General features: G+C 44.7%; 1 protein-coding gene across 2 annotated transcripts in view; it reads right to left on the bottom strand.

The window, feature by feature from the left end:
• Positions 1-25,182, bottom strand: part of FERMT1 (FERM domain containing kindlin 1) — a 106,339-nt gene that overhangs the window by 35,037 nt on the left and 46,120 nt on the right. For both annotated transcript variants that reach the window (XM_077282643.1, XM_077282644.1), the window contains exons 7-8: positions 2,389-2,496; positions 1,434-1,565 (exon numbers count right to left, since the gene is read on the bottom strand). In XM_077282643.1, the coding sequence (XP_077138758.1) occupies positions 1,434-1,565; positions 2,389-2,496 (240 nt within the window). The remainder of the gene's footprint in view (positions 1-1,433; positions 1,566-2,388; positions 2,497-25,182) is intronic.

The raw sequence follows: 25,182 nt of genomic DNA, 5'->3' as shown, positions 1-25,182 counted from the left end.
TTTGGGTTGTGAAATCTGGCTAACAGATTCTCTTTAAGTGTTTGAAATTATAAGTAACACATAAAGTTACATGAAGCTTGTAAAATAATATTAAACTGACCTATTATGCTGCTCTATATCAGTGACAGTGTGTACGATGTTTAGTATGAGGGTTTGTCCAGGAAGGAACAACCACGGGAAGGGCAGCATCCAATAAAGGAGAATATCCAATAAAGGAAGACCACCTATGCCAAGCATGGTATCCATCCACAAACAGCTGTTTCGGGGGTTTTGCCCCTCATCAGTGTGGAGTAGGAAACTGGCTATTAGGAGCAGTGCCTGGTGAAAGGCTATGAAGGAACAGATGAATGACCTCGGGGAGACCAAAACATCCAACACTGCGGAGACACCATCACGTGTTTCTCAACGCAGTGATCCAGAACACTGCCCCCATCCCTTATGGGAAATATGCAAACGCATGTAAAGTAAGCTGCGGAGACACCATCACGTGTTTCTCAACGCAAGCAATGAATAGCCAGGCCTTTCTCCGGGAAGCAACAACCACGGGAAGGGCAGCATCCAATAAAGGAGAATATCCAATAAAGGAAGACCACCTATGCCAAGCATGGTATCCATCCACAAACAGCTGTTTCAGGGTTTTTGCCCCTCATCAGTGTGGAGTGGGAAACTGGCTATTAGGAGCAGTGCCTGGTGAAAGGCTATGAAGGAACAGATGAATGACCTCGGGGAGACCAAAACATCCAACACTGCGGAGACACCATCACGTGTTTCTCAACGCAGTGATCCAGAACACACGTGATGGTGTCTCCGCAGTGTTGGATGTTTTGGTCTCCCCGAGGTCATTCATCTGTTCCTTCATAGCCTTTCACCAGGCACTGCTCCTAATAGCCAGTTTCCTTCTCCACACTGATGAGGGGCAAAAACCCTGAAACAGCTGTTTGTGGATGGATACCATGCTTGGCATAGGTGGTCTTCCTTTATTGGATATTCTCCTTTATTGGATGCTGCCCTTCCCGTGGTTGTTCCTTCCCGGAGAAAAGCCTGGCTATTCATTGCTTGCATTGAGAAACACGTGATGGTGTCTCCGCAGCTTACTTTACATGCGTTTGCATATTTCCCATAAGAGATGGGGGCAGTGTTCTGGATCACTGCGTTGAGAAACACGTGATGGTGTCTCCGCAGTGTTGGATGTTTTGGTCTCCCCGAGGTCATTCATCTGTTCTTTCATAGTATGAGGGTTTGGACATATACTATAACCTTAGTAATTATCACAGATGTAATCCCATGAGTAGTGATGATGGTGTCTACATCCCATCCTGCTGATATAATTCGTTAGCGCTTAAATGGATATAGTGTCTAGATCCCATAGTTACAAGACTGTCTAGATTTTACACATATAAAAAAACACGATACGCATCAACATCAAAACCTACCAAAATTTTGTTGGATTTTCCTCCATCCAGGGCTACTTCCAAATTAGAAAGAGCTGCTTCAATTTCATCTGTATCTCCTTCTGTCGTTAGCTCAATTGACTCAGCTGATAGCGATAATTTGCTTATGTGGTACTATTGTAGATGTAGAAGAAGTTGTACATTACGGACACATACTTGCACATACTTTATGTCATACTATTGTATATATAATAATATATACAAGTGTGTAGCTTCCAGCAGCTTCAATCAATGGGAGGCAATAGACAGAAAAACATCAATAGACTGATGTGACCTCCAGAGCGATATAGTGATAGATTTACTAGTGAAGTAAGATGCCCCAATTTGTTTAGAGGAGCATACCTCCTAATACATGTGACCAACCTTAAATGAACCTGTGCCAGAAAGTGAAATCTATGCAGGCGTAGGATTGCACTACAATTTGCACCAATTCTTGATGCAAGATTTAATGAATTTGTCAACAATGGTGTTAAAAAATGGTCTGGCCAGTGGTCATAACACATTGATAGGAGCTATTCTGCAGCACCCAGGATGGGCTACTACACATTGACTAAAGCTGTGCAGTACAGCATCATGTGTTTACAACATGTGGGGTAACATCTGACCGGAGGAGTGTCTGGTGCTGGACTCTCTCCAATTTAATATTAATCATCTACTCTAGAGACAGGTCATCGATATATTATGGCCAGACCACTCCGATAAGCTCCAATTTATATTAAATTAGTGTTAGGCAAACCAAACGATTTCAGCTGAGCAACTATATAATGCGTATAGAGGTTTTGACTACCCCAATGCCAAATGTTGGAAAAGAGAAGGATCCGGCATCCCCTCTTCCTATTGAAAGTGCATGCACACAAGCCAGGGCTAAGCATGTATGTGTACAGGGGTGGGGGTTCCCAAATGATAGAAAGAAAACAATGTAAAATGTTAAATTTACTTGTAGTGCTGCAAACATTAACATTTCCTCCTCAGTGCAATCGATTTCTCCCAAGAGGATAGCCCAACGTGCTTGTTCAAACAGCTGGTTTATACGGACAGCATCATACTAAAAGATCGGAAAGGTTATATTAGATTTATACAAAGCTCAATAACAGATTATGTGTTTTTAAAGTAAGTAGCTATAATATCATTTCATGTGAACATTTTCAATTTCAGAAATGAAATATACATTGGTCCCAAAGTTTCAATGGCATTAAGGTACATTATCTCAAATTTAATGTCAGACAAGGCCACTCTTAGCTTCCCATACCATATCACTCCAATAGAGCAAATCACTCAGTAGCACAACAAAAATCTAAAATATCAAATCATCAAGCAGGTCCCGAGACCACGTAGACTAGGTGACCGTAGCAGACTAGTGAAACAGCATGAATCCCATTGGATCCATAAATTACAAATCTTGTTCCCTTTGGGTCTCAATTGGGAGTATGATCTATTGAACTGATATCATGTCTACATATTTCCTATTGTCTCACCCGGTTCAGGTGGTGCACATGGTTCGTGGACCCACTGTGCCACAGGGCCGGACCTGCCTAGGAAGGTATGTAGTTACGCTGCTACCTGATATTCGCCGGAGCTCCTGATGGTGGAGACAGACTGGGCTTCAGGTAGCTGCCACTAGGCAGGTGCCGGTACTGCAGCTGCCAATCCCAGGGGTCAGGTTCGCTGATGTGGGGAGACGTGACCAAGGTCACTGACTAGCGGGATACGGACACTCACATACTGTACGTACAACTTAAATATTCAAGACAGGTTCTTGTTCACACTCGTAGATATCAGGAAACAGTTCTGGAGATGGCCGCACTAACACTAGGGACAACGGAATCAGGACTGGCTGCACCGGAAGCAGGAGATCGGGTATAGGTATCGCAGATGCAGTTTCGGGATTAGGATACCGCCGAAGAGGTCACAGGAACACGGATAAACTATACTAGACCAACAGGAACACAGGATAAAGGAATAACTTTAACAGACCAACAGGAACACAGGATAAAGGAATAACTTTAACAGACTATGCCTCCCAGCTGACAGGTGGCACTATGAGTGCGCACTGCCCCTTGCATTCAGAGGAGGAGGAGACAGCTTCCAAAGATGCTGCTGTGGCTGGGGCAGTGAGTAAACCGGTGTCCTTACATGGTGAGAGGAGGGGAGCCATGCAGACGTGCCAGCAGACACTACACCTATTTATCTCTTTCATGTACATTTGGAACCTCACTTGCTTACTATATATTTTAATGTATTATCCTACATAGAAAAACTGCACGAAACATATAGCTTTATTATTAACATCTAAAAACATTTAAAACGTATATACAGTATGTGCGAGAAGACACCATCATATAAATACCAACCAAGAAATAAGTGGTTATGATTGCATTACTCCTTTGAATCATCAATTGATATACAGTATATTGTTGCAAGGACAGAAAACATAATAGAGTAGAGGAATAATAAATTCCCCAAAAATGATGGACATTTCTAATATATAGATTCTTTTCTACAATAATTCAATGCCACCAGTGACAGAAGTAGATAATTAGGCCGGCGTCACACTAGCGAGTTTTACGGACGTAAGAGCGCAGAAAATACGTCCGTAAAACTCGCCAAACAAACGGCACAATTATTCTCAATGGGGCTGCTCCTATCAGCCGTATATTACGGTTCAGTATTATACGGCTTTCTACGGCCGTACAAAATCGCAGCATGCTGCGTTTGTCAGCGTATTGTGCAAAAAAATGCCAATGAAAGTCTATGGGGGCGAGAAAAATATGGATTCCACACGGACCAGCAGTGTGACTTGCGAGAAATACGCAGCGGTGTTAGTGAAAAGTCGGTAATTCAATTGCCGGCTTTTCATTTCTCCTGCACAAACCCGACAGGATATGAGACATGGTTTACATACAGTAAACCATCTCATATCCCCCTTTTTTTTTTGCATATTCCACACTACTAATGTTAGTAGTGTGTATGTGCAAAATGTGGGCGCTGTAGCTGCGAAAATAAAGGGTTAAATTGCAGAAAAAATTGGCGTGGGCTTCCGCGCAATTTTCTCCGCCAGAGTGGTAAAGCCAGTGACTGAGGGCAGATACTAATAGCCTAGAGAGGGTCCATGGTTATTGCCCCCCCCCCCCCCCGGCTACAAACATCTTCCCCCAGCCACCCCAGAAAAGGCACATCTGGAAGATGCTCCTATTCTGGCACTTGGCCACTCTCTTCCCACTCCCGTGTAGCGGTGGGATATGGGGTAATGAAGGGTTAATGTCACCTTGCTATTGTAAGGTGACATTAAGCCAGATTAATAATGGAGAGGCGTCAATTATGACACCTATCCATTATTAATCCAATTGTCTGAAAGGGTTAAAAAACACACACACACACATTATTAAAAAGTATTTTAATGAAATAAACACACAGGTTGTTTTAATATTTTATTGCTCTCTCAATCCAGCTGAACACCCTCACTTGGCAAAATAATAAACCCACAATATACATACCTTCTGATGACCTGTCACGTCCCACGAGGTAATCCATCTGAAGGGGTTAACTCAATTTACAGGCAGGAGCTGCGCTAAAGCACTCGCTCATGCCTGTAACCCCCGGGGAATGAATGAAAGCTGAGTGATCTGTACTTACATTGAGTTGCGGTGAGGCGCCCTCTGGTGGATGAACTCATGAACTGGAGCCTTGGAAAAGTTCCCACGCTCGAGTTCATATGAGTTCATATGCGAGGAAGCGAGGCTATTATCAGCACGCGAAACGCGCGTTGGGGTAACCCTTTGGCACTGGAACTGGATCTGCTGTACTATTATGGGTAATTATGTTTTATTTATTAGTATGCACATCATAATCTGACTACTATTGGGCTTGTGGCTAAGTTACATGCATGAAAATGCATTGATCTCACTATAGTCAGAGTGTCGCAGCCCATGCATCTGTGGTCAGATCTGATAGCAACAGTATAGATGCACGTTGTTACAGGTCAGCAGTATCTCGCTCTATGTACCTTGGATTTTGATGCACCTATGAATTCATCACATTCATGTAATGATTATGGTATACACTTTTTTATGTAATTAATTTTTCAATAAAATTTAGATTATTTAAAATAACCTTTTTTTGTTTTGGCTATTTTTGACTTATAGTTCTCCTTAGTTTTGATACACTACTAACATTAGTAGTGTGGAATATGCAAAAAAAAAGGGGATATGAGATGGTTTACTGTATGTAAACCATGTCTCATATCCTGTCGGGTTTGTGAAGGAGAAATGAAAAGCCGGCAATTGAATTACCGGCTTTTAACATATATCGCGCTGAATTAAATATAAATACAGAATATATATATATATATGTGTCTCAATGACATATATATATATATATATACTGTATATATGTTTTCCCGAACATTTGAGCACATAAATCCATTAGATGTCGGTTTTGCAAGCCTGCGAGAAAATATCGCAGTACGGATGCCATACGGATTACATACGGAGGATGCCATGCGCAAAATACGCTGACACACCCTGCCTACGGATCACTATTTTGGGAACATTTCGCCGTATTACGGCCGTAAAAAACGGACCGTATTGTCTTACGCTGAGTGTGACGCTGGCCTTAGTGTGAGGCTATGCGCACACGTTCAGGATTTTTCGCGTTTTTTTCGAAATAAAAACGCATAAAAAACGCATCCTATCATTTAGAATGCATTCTACAATTTTTGTGCACATGATGCATTTTTTTCCGCGAAAAAAACGCATCGTGGTTAAAAAAGCAGCATGTTCATTAATTTTGCTGATTTTTTGCGTTTTTCCGATCATTTCATGCATTGGGAAAAAATGCACTAAAAACACGCAAAAAACGCATAAAAAACGCGAAAAAAAATGCGGGAAAAAAAGCATGCGGATTTCTGGCAGATATGTCCAGTTTTTGTCACGAAATTTCTGCATGAAATCCTGAACGTGTGCACATACCCTTAACCCCTTCCTGACATCTGACATACTATCCCGTCGAGGTGGGGTGGGCCCGTATGACCACCGACGGGATAGTACGTCATACGCGATCGGCCGCGCTCACGGGGGGAGCGCGGCCGATCGCGGCCGGGTGTCAGCTGCATATCGCAGCTGACATCCGGCACTATGTGCCAGGAGCGGTCACGGACCGCCCCCGGCACATTAACCCCCGGCACACCGCGATCAAACATGATAGCGGTGTACCGGCGGTATAGGGAAGCATCGCGCAGGGAGTGGGCTCCCTGCGGGCTTCCCTGAGACCCCCGGAGCAACGCGATGTGATCGCGTTGCTCCGAGGGTCTCCTACCTCCCTCCTCGCCGCAGGTCCCGGATCCAAGATGGCCGCGGCATCCGGGTCCTGCAGGGAGGGAGGTGGCTTACCGAGTGCCTGCTCAGAGCAGACACTTGGTAAGCCTGCAGCCCTGCACAGCAGATCGCCGATCTGACAGAGTGCTGTGCACACTGTCAGATCACCGATCTGTAATGTCCCCCCCTGGGACAAAGTAAAAAAGTAAAAAAAAAAAATTCCCCACATGTGTAAAAACATAAATAAAAAAAATATCCTAAATAAAGAAAAAAAAAAAATATTATTCCCATAAATACATTTCTTTTGCTAAATAAAATAAAAAAAACAATAAAAGTACACATATTTAGTATCGCCGCGTGCGTAACGACCCAACCTATAAAACTGCCCCACTAGTTAACCCCTTCAGTAAACACCGTAAGAAAAAAAAAAAAAAACGAGGCAAAAAACAACGCTTTATTATCATACCGCCGAACAAAAAGTGGAATAACACGCGATCAAAAAGACTGATATAAATAACCATGGTACTGCTGAAAACGTCATCTTGTCCCGCAAAAAACGAGCTGCCACACAGCATCATCAGCAAAAAAATAAAAAAGTTATAGTCCTGAGAATAAAGCGATACCAAAATAATTATTTTTTCTATAAAATAGTTTTTATCGTATAAAAGCGCCAAAACATAAAAAAATGATATAAATGAGATATCGCTGTAATCGTACTGACCCGTCGAATAAAACTGCTTTATCAATTTTACCAAACGCGGAACGGTATAAACGCCCCCCCCAAAAGAAATTCATGAATAGCTGGTTTTTGATCACTCTGCCTCACAAAAATCGGAATAAAAAGTGATCAAAAAATGTCACGTGTCCGAAAATGTTACCGATAAAAACGTCAACTCGTCCCACAAAAAACAAGATCTCACATGACTCTGTGGACTCAAATATGGAAAAATTACAGCTCTCAAAATGTGGTAATGCAAAAAATATTTTTTGCAATGAAAAGCGTCTTTCAGTGTGTGACGGCTGCCAATCATAAAAATCCGCTAAAAAACCCGCTATAAAAGTAAATCAAACCCCCCTTCATCACCCCCTTAGTTAGGGAAAAATTAAAAAATTAAAAAATGTATTTATTTCCATTTTCCCATTAGGGTTAGGGTTAGGGCTAGAGTTAGGACTAGAGTTAGGACTAGAGTTAGGGCTAGGGTTAGGGCAAGGGTTAGGGTTAGGGTTGGGGCTAGGGTTGGGGCTAGGGTTAGGGTTAGGGCTAGGGTTGGGGCTAGGGTTAGGGCTAGGGTTAGGGCTAGGGTTGGGGCTAGGGTTAGGGCTAGGGTTAGGGCTAGTGTTACGGCTAGTGTTAGGGCTAGTGATAGGGCTAGGGTTATTGCTAGGGTTAGGGCTAGGGTTAGGGCTAGGGTTGGGGCTACAGTTAGGGTTGGGGCTAAAGATAGGGTTAGGGTTTGGATTACATTTACGGTTGGGAATAGGGTTGGGTGTGTCTGGGTTAGAGGAGTGGTTAGGGTTACTGTTGGGATTAGGGTAAGGGGTGTGTTTGGATTAGGGTTTCAGTTATAATTGGGGGGTTTCCACTGTTTAGGCACATCAGGGGCTCTCCAAACGGGACATGGCATCCGATCTGAATTCCAGCCAATTCTGCGTTGAAAAAGGAAATCAGTGCTCCTTCCCTTCAGAGCTCTCCCGTGTGCCCAAACAGGGGTTTACCCCAACATATGGGGTATCAGCGTACTCAGGACAAATAGGACATCATCTTTTGGGGTCCATGTTCTCCTGCTACCCTTGGGAAAATACAAAACTGGGGGCCAAAAAATAAGTTTTGTGGGAAAAAAAAGATTTTTTAATTTCACGGCTCTGCGTTGTAAACTGTAGTGAAACACTTGGGGGTTCAAAGTTCTCACAACACATCTAGATAAGTTCCTTGGGGGGTCTAGTTTCCGATATGGGGTCACTTGTGGGGGGTTTGTACTGTTTGGGTACATCAGGGGCTCTGCAAATGCAACGTGACGCCTGCAGACCAATCCATTTAAGTCTGCATTCCAAATGGCGCTCCTTCCCTTCCGAGCTCTGTCATGCGCCCAAACAGTGGTTCCCCCCCACATATGGGGTATCAGCGTACTCAGGACAAATTGGACAACAGCTTTTGTGGTCCAATTTATCCTGATACCCTTGTGAAAATACAAAACTGGGGGCTAAAAATCATTTTTGTGAAAAAAAAAAAGAATTTTTATTTTCACGGCTCTGCGTTATAAACTGTAGTGAAACACTTGGGGGTTCAAAGTTCTCACAACACATCTAGATAAGTTCCTTGGGGGGTCTAGTTTCCGATATGGGGTCACTTGTGGGGGGTTTGTACTGTTTGGGTACATCAGGGGCTCTGCAAATGCAACGTGACGCCTGCAGACCAATCCATTTAAGTCTGCATTCCAAATGGCGCTCCTTCCCTTCCGAGCTCTGTCATGCGCCCAAACAGTGGTTCCCCCCCACATATGGGGTATCAGCGTACTCAGGACAAATTGGACAACAGCTTTTGTGGTCCAATTTATCCTGATACCCTTGTGAAAATACAAAACTGGGGGCTAAAAATCATTTTTGTGAAAAAAAAAAAGAATTTTTATTTTCACGGCTCTGCGTTATAAACTGTAGTGAAACACTTGGGGGTTCAAAGTTCTCACAACACATCTAGATAAGTTCCTTGGGGGGTCTAGTTTCCAATATTGGGTCACTTGTGGGGGGTTTGTACTGTTTGGGTACATCAGGGGCTCTGCAAACGCAATGTGACGCCTGCAGACCAATCCATCTAAGTCTGCATTCCAAATGGCGCTCCCTCCCTTCCAAGCTCTGTCATGCGCCCAAACAGTGGTTCCCCCCCACATATGGGGTATCAGCGTAGTCAGAACAAATTGGACAACAACTTTTGGGGTCCAATTTATCCTGATACCCTTGTGAAAATACAAAACTGGGGGCTAAAAATCATTTTTGTGAAAAAAAAAGGAATTTTTATTTTCACGGCTCTGCGTTATAAACTGTAGTGAAACACTTGGGGGTTCAAAGCTCTCAAAACACATCTAGATAAGTTCCTTAGGGGGTCTACTTTCCAAAATGGTGTCACTTGTGGGGGTTTTTAATGTTTAGGCAGATCAGGGGCTCTCCAAACGCAACATGGCATCCCATCTTAATTACAGTCAATTTTGCATTGAAAAGTAAAATAGCGCTCCTTCCCTTCCGAGCTCTGCTATGCGCCCAAACAGTGGTTTACCCCCACATATGGGGTATCGCCGTACTCAGGACAAATTGCACAACAACTTTTGTGGTCTAATTTCTTCTCTTACCCTTGGGGAAATAAAAAAATGGGGGCGAAAAGATCATTTTTGTGAAAAAATATGATTTTTTATTTTTACGGCTCTGCATTATAAACTTCTGTGAAGCACTTGTTGGGTCAAAGTGCTCACCACACATCTAGATAAGATCCTTAGGGGGTCTACTTTCCAAAATGGTGTCACTTGTGGGGGGTTTCAATGTTTAGGCACATCAGGGGCTCTCCAAATGCAACATGGCGTCCCATCTCAATTCCAGTCAATTTTGCATTGAAAAGTCAAATGGCACTCCTTTCCTTCCGAGCTCTGCCATGCGCCCAAACAGTGGTTTACCCCCACATATGGGGTATCAGCGTACTCAGGACAAATTGTACAACAAATTTTGGGGTCTATTTTCTCCTGTTACCCTTGGTAAAATAAAACAAATTGGAGCTGAAATAAATTTTGTGTGAAAAAAAGTTAAATGTTTATTTTTATTTAAACATTCCAAAAATTCCTGTGAAACACCTGAAGGGTTAATAAACTTTTTGAAAGTGGTTTTGAGTACCTTGAGGGGTGCAGTTTTTAGAATGGTGTCACACTTGGGTATTTTCTATCATATAGACCCCTCAAAATGACTTCAAATGAGATGTGGTCCCTAAAAAAAAATGGTGTTGTAAAAATGAGAAATTGCTGGTCAACTTTTAACCCTTATAACTCCGTCGCAAAAAAAAATTTTGGTTCCAAAATTGTGCTGATGTAAAGTAGACATGTGGGAAATGTTACTTATTAAGTATTTTGCGTGACATATGTCTGTGATTTAAGGGCATAAAAATTCAAAGTTGGAAAATTTTCAAAATTTTCGCCAAATATTAGTTTTTTTCACAAATAAACGCAAGTTATATCGAAGAAATTTTACCACTATCATGAAGTACAATATGTTACAAGAAAACAATGTTTGGATCGTCAAGATCCGTTGAAGCGTTTAAGAGTTATAACCTCATAAATGGACAGTGGTCAGAATTGTAAAAATTGGCCCGGTCATTAACGTGCAAACCACCCTTGGGGGTGAAGGGGTTAAAGTGCTTATTGCATTAATTAGTATTTAATAGAAAATTAATCAAATTAATAAAAAATATAACACTATATACAGATATCAAATAATGCGCAAGAGGTTAAAGAAAGGAAGTATGCATAGTGCAAATGGAGTGCTACATATAATGTTCTGCATACTATGGCATAAAAGCCTATACCTCCCTCATCAGCATATACAGTGGGTACGGAAAGTGTTCAGACCCCTTTAAATTTTTCACTCTTTGTTTCACTGCAGCCATTTGGTAAATTCAAAAAAGTTATTTTTTTTCTCATTAATGTACATTCTGCACCCCATCTTGACTGAAAAAAACAGAAATGTAGAAATTTTTGCAAATTTATTAAAAAAGAAAAACTGAAATATCACATTTTCATAAGTATTTCAGACTCTTTGCTCAGTATTCAGTAGAAGCACCCTTTTGAGCTAGTACAGTCATGAGTCTTCTTGAGAATGATGCAACAAGTTTTTCACACCTGGATTTGGGGATCCTCTCCAATTCCATCAGGTTGGATGGTGAACGTTGGTGGACAGCCATTTTCAGGTCTCTCCAGAGATGCTCAATTGGGTTTAGGTCAGGGCTCTGGCTGGGCCAGTCAAGAATGGTCACAGAGTTGTCCTGAAGTCACTCCTTTGTTATTTTAGCTGTGTGCTTAGGGTCATTGTCTTGTTGGAAGGTGAACCTTCGGCCAAGTCTGAGGTCCAGAGCCCTCTGGAAAAGGTTTTCATCCAGAATATCTCTGTACTTGGCCACATTCATGGCAACCCGTCGTCCTGTTCCTGCAGCTGAAAAACACCCCCATAGCATGATGCTGCCACCACCATGTTTCACTGTTGGGATTGTATTGGGCAGGTGAGCAGTGCCTGGTTTTCTCAACACATACCACTTAGAATTATCACCAAAAAAGTTTATCTTCATCTCATCAGACCAGAGAATCTTATTTCTCATAGTCTGGGAGTCCTTCATGTGTTTTTTAGTACATTAATGGGAAAAATATAACTTTTTTGAATTTACCAAATAGCTGCAATGAAACAAAGGGTGAAATATTTAAAGTGGTCTGAATACTTTCCGTACCCACTGTAAAAAAGATGAGCCAATCCTGATGTGTCCACATAAAAGACCACACAGGAACAAAAGCTATGAAGCAGTAAACATAGTAAGACTGGATCTAACAAACCACATCATGTGTTTGTGCCCGATATGCATTTTGCCATCTCTACATTGCTTATTTTTTCCCCAGAACCACTGACTGGCTCAGGGCTCCTCATGTTCCTCCCTCCAGAGAAGTACACCAGCTACTGCACCACTAATCTCCTTTCCCTCTCTTGTCTTCCTTTTTAACTTCCTTCCATTTCTATTCATGACTTCTACCTCTTCTATCATACTTGTCATAGTTCTACTTACCGCTATTTCCTGGTTTTTTTCGGCCTATCCGTGATCCTTATTGCAACTCAGACACGTGTCATCATGGTGACCACATCCCTCTCCAAAAGTTATACAGACATTTGCGTTACAAACCTCCGACTTACATCATAGGAGTAGGGTTGAGCGAAACGGATCGGACAATTTCAAAAGTCGCCGACTTTTGGCAAAGTCGGGTTTCGTGAAACCCGACCCCACTGTGGGATCGGCCATGAGGTCGGCGATCTGCGTGCCAAAGTCGCGTTTCGTATGACACTTTAAGCGCCATTTCTCAGCCAATGAAGGTGCACGCAGAGTGTGGGCAGCGTGATGACATAGGTCTCGGTCCCCACCATCTTAGAGAAGGGCATGACAGTGATTGGCTTGCTTTCTGCGGCATCACAGGGGCTATAAAGGGTCGTGCACGCCGACCGCCATCTTACTTCTGCTGATCGTAGCATAGGGAGAGGTTGCTGTAGCTTCGTCAGAAGCAGGGATATTGTTAGGGAGGAAAGATTAACCCCCAAAACGCTTGTGCTGCAGCAATTTCCACTGTACAACACCACCTTTTCTTTGCAGGGACAGTGGAGGCTAGATTTCTGTGCAGGAGCTCTGTACCTTATAAGGCTCCCTGATAGCTGCATTGCTGTTTGTACGCCGCTGTGCAAACCAACTGCTTTTTTAAAAGCAAAAATCCTGTTGCTCTTTCCTTTTTGCACAGTTATCTTGTTTATTTGTTCACACTTTTGTGTGCAGCAGTCCTTTTTATTGCTGGCTGCCATACTTTTCCTGAGATCATTGTAGGGAGATTGTTATTGTAGTACAGTCCCTTTTTGTTATATATCTGCCAGCCACTGTCTGCCACTGAAACTGTGTAGTGTAATACAGTGGGCCTGATTTTTTCTGCATTCTCCCACACATAAAAAGGGAGATTTATATTGCCACTAAGTGCATCTGCGTCAGTCCTGTTTGTGGCATATCTGCCAGTCACTTTCTGCCACTTATACTGTGTAGTGTAATACAGTGGGCCTGAATTTTGCAGCAGTCTCCCACACATATAGAAAGGGAGATTTAAATTCACAACAAGTTTACATACACCTTCTACCTTGTTTTACAGTACCATATAACGGTTGTTAGTTTGGTTACATTTTCCCAAGAATGAGGAAGTCTGGTGGAAGAGGTCGTGGCCGTGGGCAGTCATTGCCAGCTGGTAATGATGGTGGTGGTGGAGCATCTGGTGGTAGTGGGAAAAGCAAAATAACACCTAAGGCTCGAGTTGTTGAGCCAGCGTCATTGTCTGGCTACACAAGGCCTCGAAGGCTCCCTTTTCTGGGAGTAGAAAAACCGCTTTTAAAGCCGGAGCAGCAGGAAAAAGTTTTGGCTGACAGCCTCTAGCTCTTTCGCCTCCTCTTCCGAAAGTTCCAAATTTAAAAGCAGAGAGTCGTCAGTGGATGCTCACGGTCAGGAACAAGTCGCTTCCTGGTGTCCTTCACCCAAAGCAAAAGAGAAGGATGCGGCAGGCGACACTACAGTTTACTCCATGGAGCTCTTTACACATACCGTGCCAGGGTTAGAAAGGGAAATAGTTCACAGCCCATTACAAGATGAATCGGACATGGAGTGCACAGATGCACAGCCACAGCTAGATTGTTATGCTGTTCCATTGACTCAGATCACAACATTGCCCTCGCAGTGTACTGAGCCAGAATCTGACCCTGATGAGACTATGGTGCCCAGCCCCGAACGCTATAGCACCTTACATGGTGACACAGAGGAAGGTGCACAGGACATTGAAGAGGAGGTGATAGATGGCCCAGTTGTTGACCCCGATTGGCAGCCATTGAGGGAACAGGGTGCTGCTGGCAGTAGCTCTGAAGCGGAGGAGGATGAGCTGCAGCAGGCATCAACATCGCAACAGCTTTCATCTGGCAGGCCCACATCAGGCCCAAAACGTGTGTCAAAAACCACAACAGGTGTAGGACAGCGTTGCAATCCGGTGACAGTAGCACGGCGTGCAAAGCATGAAAAGGTATTCCATAGTAGGACGAGTGCAGTGTGGCAATTTTTTAACCAAGATCCGAATGATCAGTCCAAAGTTGTATGTAAGAAATGCTCCAAGACCTTTAGCAGAGGGAAGAATCTACAAAGTTTAAATACAACGTGCATGCGTAGACATCTAACCAGCAGGCACTTGGAAGCATGGACTAACTACCAAACTTCCCGTACCGTTGATGCACCTGGTCATATTGAAGTTAGTCAGCAACGCAACATTGCTTCCCTCACTGGAAGCCCACCAGTTATGACACCACCAGTAACAAATGTGGAGGTATTGTCGCAAGGCCAAAGCAGTCAGGGAATCACAAGGTTCTTGGTTGGAAACACTGTAGGTAGGCCCACATCAAGAATTCCATCACCAAGCCTCTCTCAATCTGCCATGTCCACCACCACCCCCGCTAGTTCCACCATATGCAGCTCTCCAGTCCAGCTCAGCCTACAAGAAACTCTTGATAGGAAAAGAAAGTACTCTTCCTCTCATCCGTGTACACAGGGTTTGAACGGCTACATTGCTCGACTAATCTCGTTAGAGATGATGCCTTACCGGTTGGTTGAAATCGAAGCTTTCAAAGCCCTGATGGCCTACGCAGTACCACGCTATGACCTACGCAGTCGACACTTCTTTGCGAGAAAAGCCATCCCAGCACTCCATCAACATGTCAAAGAACGCATTGTGCATGCACTGAGGCAATCGGTCAGTAGAAAGGCGCACCTCACAACTGATGCATGGACCAGTAGGCATGGCCAGGGACGTTACGTGTCCATCACGGCACACTGGGTTAATGTGGTGGATGCAGGGTCCACAGGGGACAGCCATAGTGGCACAGTTCTGCCTAGCCCATGTAGACCATGGGAAACAGTTGGCTGTAGGCGTTTGCACCTCCTCCTCCTCCAGAAGCGAAAGCTTGTCCACAGAGCTCAGTCGCACGAACACTCCATCCGCAGCTGCCAGTGTTGCACCCGTGGTGTCCCATTATGGAACAGCTAGTGGTAAGCGTCAGCAGGCTGTGCTGCAAATGAAGTGTTTGGGTGACAACAGACACACCGCGGAAGTACTGGCCGAGTACTTGCAGCAAAAAACTCAGTCATGGCTGGGCAGTGTACATCTTGAGGCAGGCAAGGTAGTCAGTGATAACGGAAGGAAATTTATGGCTGCCATAGCCCTTTCCGAAATTAAACACATACCTTGCCTGGCTCACACCTTGAACCTTGTGGTGCAGTGCTTCCTCAAGAATTACCCTGATTTATTAGCCCTGCTCCTGAAGGTGCGCAGACTTTGCTCGCACATCCGCCGGTTGCCCGTACACTCCAGCCGTATGCATAACCATCAGCGATCACTGAATCTTCCCCAGCACAGCCTAATAATAGACGTTGCAACAAGGTGGAACTCTACACTGCACATGCTTCAGAGGCTGTGCGAACAGAGGCGTGCTGTCATGTATTTGTGGGAGGATACACATACACGGGCAGGCAGTTGGATGGCAGACATGGAGTTGTCTGGTGTGCAGTGGTCGAAGCTCCAAGACCTCTGTCAAGTCCTTCAGTGTTTTGAGGAATGCACATGGCTGGTCAGTGCGGATGACGCCATCATAAGCATGAGCATCCCACTAATGCGTCTGCAGATGCAAAGTTTGACGCACATCAAGGAGCAGGCGTCTGCGGCTGAGGAGGAGGGAAGCCTTGATGACAGTCAGCCATTGTCTGGACAGGGAAGTCTCCGGGACGAGGTGGCGGATGAAGAGGAGGAGGAGGAGGAGGAGGAGGATGGAGCTGAATATTTATGGGAGGAGGATGCTTCTCAGGGGGCAATAGAAACTGGTGGCATTGCAAGGTCAGGTACAGGGTTTTTGCGGGCCACAAGAGAGGTAGATTTTCAAGAAAGTGCTCCTCAACCCAGCACAAGCAGTGAATTGACACCTGGAACTTTGGCCCACATGGCAGAGTATGCCTTGCGTATCCTAAAATGGGACCCCCGCATTATCAAAATATTGACTGATGACTATTACTGGTTGGCCTGCCTCCTGGATCCACGATACAAAGGCAAATTACAAAATATCATGCCACATGAGAACCTTGAGCAAATATTGGCTACCAAACAAGCAACTCTTGTAGACCGTTTGGTTCAGGCATTCCCAGCACACAGCGGCGCTGATGGTTCTCACACGAGCTTTAGGGGGCAACATGGCAGAGGTGCACAAAGCCAAAGTGGCATTGGACAGAGGGGATTTCTCACCAGGTTGTGGAGCGATTTCGCAATGACCGCAGACACGACAGGTACTGCTGCATCGATTCAAAGTGACAGGAGACAGCATTTGTCCAGTATGGTTACCAACTATTTTTCCGCCATTATCGATGTTCTCCCTCACAGGTCATTCCCCTTTGATTACTGGGCATCTAAACTAGACTCCTGGCCTAAATTGGCAGAATATGCATTACAGGAGCTCGCTTGCCCAGCTGCTAGTGTGCTCTCAGAAAGAGTCTTCAGTGCTGCTGGTTCAATACTGACCGAAAAAAGGACATGTCTGGCTCCCCGAAATGTTGATGATCTAACCTTCATTAAAATAAACCAATCATGGATTTCAAATTATTTTGCCCCACCTTCCCCTGCTGACACGTAGCTTGCCAGAAAAATTTCTTGTTTTTGGTCTCCTCTTACTGACTGCTCCAATTCCGCCATTTGCAGGTGCCGAATGTCCACCATAGGCCATTTGTATACCTCCCTAAATGGGCTGACTCCCCCCACAGGGCCGTGGTCATAACGTGGCGCAAGCACCCGTGCGAGTGCCGTTTACTGTTGTGAATTAGACTTTTTTGGCTCCCTCTTGTGGTCACTAGTGATATGACTCTGGGATTGTCTTTCTTCAGTTTGGCACCCACCTGGGTCGTTAGTCCAGGGGTGTTGCTATATGAACTTCCTGAATTCTCAGTCTGGTGCCTGGCATCGTTGTAATCAGTCCTTTCTGTTTGCTCCTGTCTGCTGGTCCTGGTTCTTGCAAAATTAAGCTAAGTCCTGCTTCTTTGTTTTTTGGTTATTTGTATTGCTCTTATTTTTTGTCCAGCTTGTACTAAATGTGATTCCTAATTTTGCTGGAAGCTCTAGGGGTGCTGGTATTCTCCCCCCGGGCCGTTAGACGGTTCGGGGGTTCTTGAATATCCAGCGTGGAAATTTTGATAGGGTTTTTGCTGACCGTATAAGTCATCTTGCTATATTCTGCTATTAGTCAGTGGGCCTCTCTTTGCTAAATACCTAGTTCATTCTTACGTTTGTCTTTTCTTCTTACCTCACCGTTATTATTTGTTGGGGGCTTGTATCCAACTTTTGGGGTCTTTTCTCTGGAGGCAAGAAAGGTCTATCTTTTCCCTTTTAGGGTTAGTTAGTTCTCCGGCTGGCGCGAGACGTCTAGAACCAACGTAGGCACGTTCCCCGGCTGCTGCTATTTGTGGTGCTAGGATTAGATATACGGTCAGCCCAGTTACCACTGCCCTATGAGCTGGTTTTTTGTGTTTGCAGACTTGGTATTTATTTCTGAGACCCTCTGCCATTGGGGTCATAACAGTATGGAGGCAAGAAAGGTCTATCTTTTCCCTTTTAGGGTTAGTTAGTTCTCCGGCTGGCGCGAGACGTCTAGAACCAACGTAGGCACGTTCCCCGGCTGCTGCTATTTGTGGTGCTAGGATTAGATATACGGTCAGCCCAGTTACCACTGCCCTATGAGCTGGTTTTTTGTGTTTGCAGACTTGGTATTTATTTCTGAGACCCTCTGCCATTGGGGTCATAACAGTATGCCAGGCCAAAGTTGAATGTTTAATGGATTGCAGAAGTGGGATAATAAGAAAGGAAATTCTGAGTTTTTTTTTTTTTTTCTCTTTCTTCCTCCCCTTTACCTCTGAGTGGCTTGAGCTTGCTGCAGACATGAATGTCCAGACCTTGATTACAAGTGTGGACCAGCTTGCTGCTCGTGTGCAGGGCATACAAGATTTTGTTACCAGTAGTCCTATGTCTGAACCTAAAATACCTATTCCTGAACTGTTCTCTGGAGACCGATTTAAGTTTAGGAATTTCAGGAATAATTGTAAATTGTTTCTATCTCTGAGACCTCGTTCGTCTGGAGACTCAGCTCAGCAAGTTAAAATTGTCATCTCTTTCTTACGGGGTGACCCTTAGGATTGGGCTTTCTCGCTAGCGCCAGGAGATCCGGCATTGGCAAATATTGATGCGTTTTTTCTGGCGTCGGATTGCTTTACGAGGAACCCAATCTTGAAATTCAGGCAGAAAAAGCCTTGCTGGCTATTTCTCAGGGCCAGGATGAAGCTGAAGTGTATTGCCAAAAATTTCGGAAATGGTCCGTGCTTACTCAGTGGAATGAGTGTGCTCTGGCCGCAAATTTCAGAAATGGCCTTTCTGAAGCCATTAAGAATGTGATGGTGGGTTTCTCCATTCCTACAAGTCTGAATGATTCCATGGCGCTGGCTATTCAAATTGACCGGCGTTTGCGGGAGCGCAAAGCCGCTAATCCTCTTGTGGTGTTGTCTGAACAAACACCTGATTCTATGCAATGTGGTAGAATTCAGACTTGAAATGAACGGAAAAATCATAGACGTCAGAATGGGTTGTGTTTTTACTGTGGTGATTCTACACATGTTATATCAGCATGCTCTAAACGCCTAACAAGGGTTGTTATTCCTGTCGCCATTGGTAATTTGCAACCTAAATTTATTTTGTCTGTGACTTTAATTTGCTCATTGTCTTCCTACCCTGTTATGGCGTTTGTGGATTCAGGTGCTGCCCTGAGTCTTATGGATCTGTCATTTGCCAAGCGCTGTGGTTTTGTTCTTGAGCCGTTGGTAAATCCTATCCCTCTTAGAGGTATTGATGCTACGCCATTGGCGGAAAATAAACCGCAGTTTTGGACACAGGTAACCATATGCATGACTCCTGAACATCGGGAGGTGATTCGTTTTCTTGTTCTGCATAAAATGCATGATTTGGTCGTTTTGGGTCTGCCATGGTTACAGACCCATAATCCAGTCTTGGATTGGAAGGCAATGTCTGTGTCAAGTTGGGGCTGTCAGGGAATTCATGGTGATTCCCCGCCGGTGTCTATTGCTTCCTCTACTCCTTCGGAAGTTCCTGAGTATTTGTCTGATTTTCAGGATGTATTCAGCGAGTCCAGGTCCAGTGCTCTGCCTCCTCATAGGGACTGTGACTGCGCTATAGATTTGATTCCAGGTAGTAAATTTCCTAAGAGAAGACTATTTAATCTGTCTGTACCTGAGCATACCGCAATGCATTCGTATATCAAGGAATCTCTGGAGAAGGGGCATATCCATCCATCCTCTTCCCCTCTTGGTGCGGGATTCTTTTTTGTGGCCAAGAAGGACGGATCTTTGAGACCTTGTATTGACTATCGGCTGCTGAATAAAATCACTGTTAAATTTCAGTATCCTTTGCCTCTGTTGTCGGACTTGTTTGCCCGGATTAAAGGTGCCAAGTGGTTCACCAAGATAGATCTTCGTGGTGCGTACAACCTTGTGCGCATTAAGCAAGGAGATGAATGGAAAACTGCATTTAATACGCCCGAAGGTCATTTTGTGTACTTGGTGATGCCTTTTGGGCTCTCTAATGCTCCTTCAGTGTTTCAGTCCTTTATGCATGATATTTTCCGGAAGTATCTGGATAAATTTATGATTGTTTATCTGGATGATATTCTGTTTTTTTCTGATGATTGGGACTCGCATGTAGAGCAGGTCAGGATGGTGTTTCAGGTTTTGTGTGAGAATGCTTTGTTTGTTAAGGGCTCAAAGTGTCTCTTTGGAGTACAGAAGGTTCCCTTTTTGGGTTTTATTTTTTCCCCTTCTGCGGTGGAGATGGACCCAGTCAAGGTCCGAGCTATTCATGATTGGACTCAACCCACGTCAGTTAAGAGTCTTCAGAAGTTCTTGGGTTTTGCTAACTTCTACCGTCGTTTTATCGCTAATTTCTCTAGCGTTGTTAAACCTTTGACGGATATGACCAAGAAAGGTTCTGATGTTGCTAACTGGGCTCCTGCAGCCGTGGAAGCTTTCCAAGAGTTGAAGCGCCGGTTTACTTCAGCGCCTGTTTTGTGCCAGCCTGATGTCTCACTTCCCTTTCAGGTTGAAGTGGATGCTTCTGAGATTGGGGCAGGGGCCGTTTTGTCGCAGAGAGGCCCTGGTTGCTCTGTAATGAGACCATGTGCTTTTTTCTCTAGGAAGTTTTCGCCTGCTGAGCGGAATTATGATGTTGGCAATCGGGAGTTGCTGGCCATGAAGTGGGCATTTGAGGAGTGGCGTCATTGGCTCGAGGGTGCTAAGCATCGTGTGGTGGTCTTGACTGATCACAAAAATCTGATGTATCTCGAGTCTGCTAAACGCCTGAATCCTAGACAGGCCCGTTGGTCATTGTTTTTCTCCCGTTTTGACTTTGTGGTCTCGTATTTACCAGGTTCAAAGAATGTGAAGGCTGATGCTCTTTCAAGGAGCTTTGTGCCTGACTCTCCTGGAGTCGCAGAACCAGTTGGTATTCTTAAAGAGGGAGTAATCTTGTCAGCCATTTCTCCGGATTTGCGACGTGTGTTGCAGAGATTTCAGGCTGGTAGACCTGACTCTTGTCCACCTGACAGACTGTTTGTTCCTGATAAGTGGACCAGCAGAGTCATTTCCGAAGTTCATTCCTCGGTGTTGGCAGGGCATCCGGGAATTTTTGGCACCAGAGAATTGGTGGCTAGGTCCTTTTGGTGGCCTTCCTTGTCACGGGATGTGCGGTCATTTGTGCAGTCCTGTGGGACTTGTGCTCGAGCTAAGCCTTGCTGTTCTCGTGCCAGCGGGTTGCTCTTGCCCTTGCCTGTCCCGAAGAAGCCTTGGACACACATTTCCATGGATTTCATTTCAGATCTTCCGGTGTCTCAGGGCATGTCTGTCATTTGGGTGGTATGTGATCGCTTTTCCAAGATGGTCCATTTGGTATCTTTGCCTAAGCTGCCTTCCTCTTCCGATCTGGTTCCTTTGTTCTTTCAGAATGTGGTCTTGGTGAGGGTTTGGTGACCCCTCCTTAAAGGGGGGGTACTGTTGTGAATTTGACTTTTTTGGCTCCCTCTTGTGGTCACTAGTGATATGACTCTGGGATTGTCTTTCTTCAGTTTGGCACCCACCTGGGTCGTTAGTCCAGGGGTGTTGCTATATGAACTTCCTGAATTCTCAGTCTGGTGCCTGGCATCGTTGTGATCAGTCCTTTCTGTTTACTCCTGTCTGCTGGTCCTGGTTCTTGCAAAATTAAGCTAAGTCCTGCTTCTTTGTTTTTTGGTTATTTGTATTGCTCTTATTTTTTGTCCAGCTTGTACTAAATGTGATTCCTAATTTTGCTGGAAGCTCTAGGGGTGCTGGTATTCTCCCCCCGGGCCGTTAGACGGTTCGGGGGTTCTTGAATATCCAGCGTGGAAATTTCGATAGGGTTTTTGCTGACCGTATAAGTCATCTTACTATATTCTGCTATTAGTCAGTGGGCCTCTCTTTGCTAAATACCTAGTTCATTCTTACGTTTGTCTTTTCTTCTTACCTCACCGTTATTATTTGTTGGGGGCTTGTATCCAACTTTTGGGGTCTTTTCTCTGGAGGCAAGAAAGGTCTATCTTTTCCCTTTTAGGGTTAGTTAGTTCTCCGGCTGGCGCGAGACGTCTAGAACCAACGTAGGCACGTTCCCCTGCTGCTGCTATTTGTGGTGCTAGGATTAGATATACGGTCAGCCCAGTTACCACTGCCCTATGAGCTGGTTTTTTGTGTTTGCAGACTTGGTATTTATTTCTGAGACCCTCTGCCATTGGGGTCATAACAGTTTACCTGGACAGGTGGGTGTGCCCACTCTTGGGCCACGGCACTGGCACAGGGTCCCTCATAGTACAATGAAGTGTTTCTGACGGTGGTGGTGCACAACCAACGTCAGACACACCGTCGTAATATGAGGGGCCCTGGGCCAGTACCGCCGCCCACGAGAGAGTGTCCCCCCCAGTTCGAACTGTGCTCTACCACTTGCAAAACTTACCTCTCCCTGCCCCACCACTGTGTAGTCTGTGCTGTTAAATCCTTAAGTGGCACTGCCAAAACAAATTTGTTGCAATGATAGATGATAGTAAAAATATACAGGGGCCCTGGCCTCCATTTAGACCCCTTAATACTTTGCGCCAACTACCCCTGTCTGCAACTCTGCAGAGGAGCCCACCCCTGTACCTCGCTATGCCACCAGTTTATTTATGACCAATTCCTTGGCTGACATTTTGCCCACTTTAGTATTTTGGCCTACTAACTGTGTCAGCCACTTCTAACAGTTGACCTCCGCTGAACAAAGCTATGCCACCTCTGTACTCCTGTTACCAATTGTGAACTGCATGTAGCCTACTTACTTATTTGTGCCTAGTAACTGTGTCAGCCTCTCATAACAGTTGTCCTCCCATGCTCAAACAAGCTAGGCCGCCTGCTTAGTCCTGCTAGCAGTTTTGAACTGCATTTAGCCATCTTTTTTTATGTTAGGCCTCTGTATGTCTGTCTGTCGGCGCCACACATTACAACTGTCCCCCCCTGAAAAAAGCTAGGCCGCCTGGTTAGTCCTGCTAGCAGTTTTGAACTGCATTCAGCCAGCTTTTTTTATGTTAGGCCTCTGTCTGTCTGTCTGTCGGCGCCACACATTACAACTGTCCCCTCCCCTGAAAAAAGCTAGGCCGCCTGCTTTGTCCTGCTAGCAGTTTTGACCTGCATTCAGCCACCTTTTTTTCGGTTAGACCTGTCTGTCTGTCTGAGTCACTTATTACCGTAGTCCTCCGCTGAACCCAGCTATGCCGCCTGTGTACTCCTGTTACCAATTTGGAACTGCATTCAGCCAACTGTTTGATTTTAGGACTACTCAGTCTGTCTGAGCCACGTATTACAGTTGTCCTCCTCCTTCCCTGTATCAAGCTATGCCGCCTGTGTACTCCTCTTACCAATCTAGAACAGCATTTAGCCTACTTATTTATTTTGTCCTAGTAACTGTGTCAGACTCTCACAACAGTTGTCCTCCACCGCTGAACCCAGCAAGGCTGCCTGTGTACTCCTCTTACCAATTGTGAACTGTATATAGCCTTCTTTTTTATTTTACGCCTACTCAGTGTGTCAGAGCCACTAATTACACTTGTCCTCCTCCGCTGAACCACGCTATGATGACTATGTACTCTGTTGTGAATTCTGTTTGTGGGCTCCCTCTGGTGGCTACTGGTGGTGCTGGTTGACTTCTGTCTTCTATCTCCAGTGCACCTGTTCCCATCAGGAAATGGGAGTTTCCTATATAGTCTGGCTTCTCACTCATTTACTTGCCGGCTATCAATGTTACCAGAGCTCCTCTGTTACTTGCTACCTGCTCCAAGTCTGCTGAGTCAGATAAGTTTGATCATTTGTACCTTTTGTCCAGCGTGCATTTATATTAATCTTGCTGCTGGAAGCTCTAGTGAACTGAAATGACCACTCCGGTGTCATGAGTTGATACCGGAGTTTAAAGTCATTTCAGGATGGTAGTTTGTAGGGTTTTGAGTTGACCGCGAAGTCCACTTTTGTATTTTCTGCTATCTAGTTAGTGGGCCTCTCTTTGCTGAACCTGTATTCATACTGCGTATGTGTTTTCTTCTTAACTAACCGTCATTATATGTTGGGGGCTACTATTACTTTGGGGTTTTCTCTGGAGGCAAGCCAGGTCTGTGTTTCCTCTGGTAGGGGTAGCTAGATCTCCTGCTGGTGCGAGACGTCTAGGGATAAAACGCAGGTACGTTCCCCGGCCACTGGTAGTTGTGCGTTAGGTTCAGCATCGCGGTCAGCTTAGATTCCATCTTCCTAGAGCTAGTCCTGTTTTTGCCTATGTCCCTGCCATTGGGAATCATGACAGTATAGCCGGCCCAAATGTGTTAAGTATTGGCTGAAGTAGGAGAGAAAGGAAGTCTCTGACACCTTTTTTTTTTTTTTTTTTTTTTCTTTACTCTGAAGTCTGTTTAGCCATAATTGCAGTCTGCTTCTTTCCCTCCTCTTAATCCCTTAATGGCTCAGATCTCAGCTGCTGAAAAATGGATATCCAGAGTTTTGCTTCAAATCTGAATAATCTTGCTTCTAAGGTTCAAAATATACAAGATTTCGTCATACATGCTCCTATGTCTGAACCTAAAATTCCTATACCAGAGTTTTTTTCTGGAGATAGATCTCGTTTTTTTGAATTTCAAGCACAATTGTAAATTGTATCTTTCTCTGAGACCTCACTCCGCTGGAAACCCTGCTCAGCAGGTTAAGATTGTTATTTCTTTGCTGCGGGGTGACCCCAAGAATTGGGCATTTGCATTGGCGCCAGGGGATCCTGCGCTGCTCAATGTGGATGCGTTTTTTCTGGCGCTGGGGTTGCTGTATGAGGAACCCAATTTGGAGATTCAAGCTGAAAAGGCCTTGATAGCCCTCTCTCAAGGGCATGATGAAGCTGAAATATATTGTCAAAAGTTTCGTAAATGGTCTGTGCTTACTCAGTGGAATGAGTGCGCCCTGGCGG

This window comes from Ranitomeya variabilis, chromosome 2 (genome assembly GCF_051348905.1).
Source record: "Ranitomeya variabilis isolate aRanVar5 chromosome 2, aRanVar5.hap1, whole genome shotgun sequence".
In the NCBI taxonomy this organism is placed as follows: Eukaryota; Metazoa; Chordata; class Amphibia; order Anura; family Dendrobatidae; genus Ranitomeya; species Ranitomeya variabilis.
The sequence above is the reverse complement of the archived record's forward strand: the minus strand, read 5'-3'. Positions and strand labels throughout refer to the sequence as shown.